Below are 4,329 nucleotides of genomic sequence, written 5' to 3' on the forward strand. Positions count from 1 at the left end.
GGCGGGGCTGGGCTGGAAGCGGGACAGGTTTTGCTTCGCCCTGGTACGGCGCCCTGCGCACTTGGCTGTCCTTCCTTCCAGGCAACCTTTCAGCCCAGATGGAGAGCGCCATGAGGAGTTTTGTCTCCTTCCCAAAACACATGACACGTTCCCTGCCTGTCTAACAAGGGGTCGGGCTGCGCCGCAAGGAGCAACCGGCTCTGCGGGAGCCATTCGTGCTCCTTCCCTCGGTGGGGGGCGGCGGGGAGCTCTCTGCCCCCGCATGCCCCGTGCCCAGCCGGGGCGCCTTGTGCTGGGGGACTCTTTGCGGGTGCATGGGGGACGCTTTGCGGGTGCATGGGGGACGCTTTGTGGGTGCATGGGGGACGCTTTGCGGGTGCACGGGGGATGCTTTGCATGGGGCACTGTGCCCGGGAGGCACCGTGCATCTGCCCCGCAGCAGACACGGGGCCATCCTGCGCAGAGCATGCAGGGAGTAACTCAGCTAGGGGCCAGTGTTAGCCCCGGGGCTGGTGCAGATGTGCACGGTGAAGGGCTGTCCCAAAATGGCCAGGCTGGGGCTGCCGGAGCTCCCCTGGGGGGTGGCTGCTGCCTGAGCACCCTCTCCTTGGCATGGGTGCAGCATGGAGGAGGCTTAGGAGCTGAGGGGCAGGTCTGGGATGCAGCCCAGCTGGGGCTGCTCACCCTCACCTGGGGCTGGTTCCAGAGAGCCATTAAAAAGGGCCTGGGCTGCCCCTCCCAGGAGGCTGCTGGTGCGAGGGGGCTGCCCATGGGGGGTCCCTGGGGATGGCAGACGCTGGGCTGATGCTGTGCGAGTGGTGCGTAGCTGTGGGCTAGCAGGGCTGGCTTGCGGGAGGGTTTCTTAGTAGCCCCTGCTGCCTGTGTGAGCAAACTTGGGGTGCCTGGGGCTGGCTGCACCCCTGCTGTAACCAGCACCCAGGGCAGCGCAGGACCATCCCCAGCAAGGGCTCAGCTCCCTGGGGGGCCACAGTGAATTGTGCCAGGCTGGGGCAGCCCCGGGGCCGGGGTCTGCATAGGGCGATCTCCTGCCCAGCCCTGAGCTGCGGGGTTTCAGTTTGGTGCTGTCTCCCTGGGGCGATCCATAGGCACATCTGCAAATGGCTTGTTATAAAACACAGCTGCAAATGTCTTAAACCTCTCTTTTATTTCTAAAAATAGCCCTGCTTGGCCCTCGGGAGGTTCAGCTCTCATGGCTCCCACCCTGTCCCTGCAGCAGCCGTGATGGGAGCTGGAGGACCGCTCGCTGCCTGTGTCCCGGCTGGTCTCTGCTGCTCTCGCCAGCCCCAGGAAGATGAGGCAATGCCTTTCCAAGGTCAGATTCATCCCATGGGAGAAGTGCTTGGTTTTCTGGGGGGGGTGGGTGAGTGATTTCTGATGCCAGCAACCTGCCCATTGCATCCCTGTGCCAAAGGACTGATTTGAGACCCAGCAAAAGGCTAGGGAAGGCTCGGGAGAGAAGCAGCACTGGGCTGTTTATGCCCCCTGCCATAGAAGCAGAGTTTTGCACCGACACCTTTAGTGTTTGTACCTCTTGCTGTGCCGGAGCCTGTGTGCCACCCGGGGCTTGGCCAGGGCTCAGCGATGGCTGCCCACCTTGTCCGTGGTGAATGCGAAGCACGCGTGTGGCTCCGACGCTGCCTGGAGCAGTTTGTTTTTCCGCCAGCGTGCTGAGGCTGTCCCGAGCACATCTCTGCATGTCCCGGGGTGGCTGCTGTGAGCTGCTGTCTCGGGAAAATCCCAAGGGATTGGGGATGGGGAAGAGGGTCTGAGTGCAGCAGGAGCAGGCAGGGGTGGCTGTGGGGATGCCCGGGCACTGGGGCGAGTGGGTGCCAATGGAGGGAGGAGCTGCAGCCAGGGTTTCTCTGGCGTGTAAAACCAGACTTTTCATCCTCTGCTATGAAACACAGCCATAGTTTTTGCTTTACAAGTGTGATGGTTTATAACGGCATGAAATTACAGCCAGAACTGATCGGCCTGGCAGCAGATAAGGGAGGCTGTTGAGTACGGTGGTGTGTTCTTACCCAGGGGGATTGGAAGGATGGAGGCTGGCAGCCCCAGATGAGCCGGCTCCAGGCTGAGCTGCCTCTCCATTCTGTCCCCAAGGGATGGTGCTGGGTGCTCCCAGGGGCGATGGCTCCGCTCGCTGCTGCAGGATTAGACCTGGCAGTGATGGAGATGGGGAGGCTGGAAAGGGCTGGGTGAGATGTGCACTCAGAAACCCCCAAATTTGGAATGAACGTGTGGCCTGCCCAGTCCAAAGCATGCTTAGTCACAGCCAGGGGCAGTCACAAACTGATCTGGCTCCCACTGACATCCGCTGGGAAAAGGTGGAAAACTGTGGGTCTGGGGATGAAGTCGTTGCTGTTTCAAAAGTGAAGGGCTAATTTGGCAAGCGTTCGATGTAATCACCATTCCCCTAATTACCTGGGGAGGGGGAGCTATACGCCTGCGATGTGAAGCCATCCACAGTGGCACGGGTCGGATGCACGCGAGCCCAGAAGAGCAGAGCTTGAATGCGTGTGTAGGGATGTATGGACACCGTGCGTGCAGCACAGAGACCCCCGTGTGTGTCCCCATCGCGTGTCACCCCGTGTGATGTGTCCTGGTGGCTCACGGGGCCTGGCCCTGGCAGGTCCTGTGCTGGGCTGTGTGCACGTGAGGGCGATGGGGCAGTCGCTGGGCATGAGGATGCGCAGCCCCGCGTCACGGGGACCTTCCCCAGCTGCCTGCATGGCTTTCTGGGTCTGAGGAGGAGGCGAGGAGGAGGAGTATCAGCCTTCATGCCTGGAGCCAAGGGCCTAAGTGTGTAACAGCAGTAATGCAATGTCTGTAATCACAGACAGTGATTTTTCTCATATGGTTCTCCAAAAATTAAGACTTTTTTTGCAAAGCCTTTGCATTTGCTTCCTTTTCTGTACATGTGGTGGCAGATTTGTGCAGTGTACATGCCCCTACTTGGCGCCGTCTCTGTTCTGTGCCTGCAAGGCCTCTGCGATCATCAAAAGCTTCTTCCCTGCACGTAAGAGCCCATGTGCGATGCTCTCCAACATCCTCAACGAGCCGTTCTGCCCAAGGCGGGGGCTGCCTCTCCGATCAGCTCCCCTTCTTCCCAGAGCTGGTAAAAGCTGCGGTGACACGAGAGGGCTGAAGGGGAGGGCAGCACACGGGGGATTGCTGCTCTGGGCAGGCACGGAGGGGGCTGCGTGCCCCTAGCCTTGCTGCTGGCTCCTGGTGGGCCTTCACTCGCTCCTCCTCTTCTGCAAAGGCTGCTGCGTGCCCCAGTGCTGTGAGGAGCATCTCGGTGGCCATTGCAAAGCCTGGATGTTGGCAAGAGGGGCTGCAGAAGACCCACTGAACCTCGAGGAACGTACTGGCTCCATGTGGTCCATCTGTCCGCCCTGCAGCTGGTGGGGATGAGCCATTTGGTGCAGCATGGTCATTCGGGCTGGTCCTGCCATTGCCCGTTGGACTGGGATGTGCCCAGGGGCTTGTGCTCCAGCCCTGCTGCACCAGTGCAAGTGCTGGGGAGCAGAGCCAGGCTCTGGTCCCCGTGTGCCAGGGTGCTGCCAGTGGCATGGGGGCTGGCGGAGGGCAGGGCTGCTGCAACGCCAGGCGGGCTGCACGGCGGCCTAAAAAGGTCCTGCCAGTGGCACGGGGGCTGGCGGAGGTCAGGGCTGCTGCAACGCCAGCCGTGCTGCACGGCGGCTTCTCGGGCTTTTACGTGCAAAGGCTGGCACCAGGGCGGGTGGGAGCTCCCTGGCCGAGGCTGCTCCTGCCCTCTGCAAAACTCAGAACAAAGCTCTTTGGGGATTGCCAAGCCTGTGCTTCAAGGATGTTACAGAGCGATGCTTGCGCGCTCTCACAAATTGCTAATTAGAGTTGAATTTGCAATGGTGTGTGGTCCCCGTGGCTGCTGTCTTCAGGGTGCGGTGCCAGGCTCCACGACGGAGAACTGTGTTGCTACCAATGCCGCTCTGTGCAAGCTTCCTCTCTGCTCACAGCCGTGTCCCACACCTCCCTAAAAACCAGTCATTCCTGGCATTTTCTCACTTTCACAGGCTCTTTTCCACTCCAAACAAAAAGGTCTCAATTTACTCATCACGGCTCTAATTCTGTTTGCAAGCTGTGGGTGTTGATCAGAGGTGGGTTAGCGAGGCCCAGGAAGGATTCCTGGCGGAAGGAGCGGTGGTTTCCAGCAGAAATGCCTGTGTGTGCTGGGTGGGATTGATTTCATGGCGCAGAAGCCCCTGCCTGGCCTCCTGCGGTGCGCAGCACTGCGGAAAATGCACTTATTCGCACATTAGCCAG

At 60.4% G+C, this 4,329-nt stretch overlaps 1 protein-coding gene across 1 annotated transcript in view; it reads right to left on the reverse strand.

Moving 5' to 3' along the window:
* The window catches only part of LOC104132035 (seizure 6-like protein), a 66,765-nt gene extending 63,286 nt beyond the window's left edge, over positions 1-3,479 (reverse strand). Inside the window, 2 exon segments of the mRNA XM_035900735.1 lie at positions 2,636-2,765; positions 3,393-3,479. Coding sequence (XP_035756628.1) covers positions 2,636-2,765; positions 3,393-3,479 — 217 coding nt within the window.
* Positions 3,480-4,329: the final 850 nt, after the last annotated feature.

The sequence above is a fragment of the Egretta garzetta genome, unplaced genomic scaffold (assembly GCF_000687185.1).
Source record: "Egretta garzetta isolate BGI_Z169 unplaced genomic scaffold, ASM68718v1 scaffold558, whole genome shotgun sequence".
In the NCBI taxonomy this organism is placed as follows: Eukaryota; Metazoa; Chordata; class Aves; order Pelecaniformes; family Ardeidae; genus Egretta; species Egretta garzetta.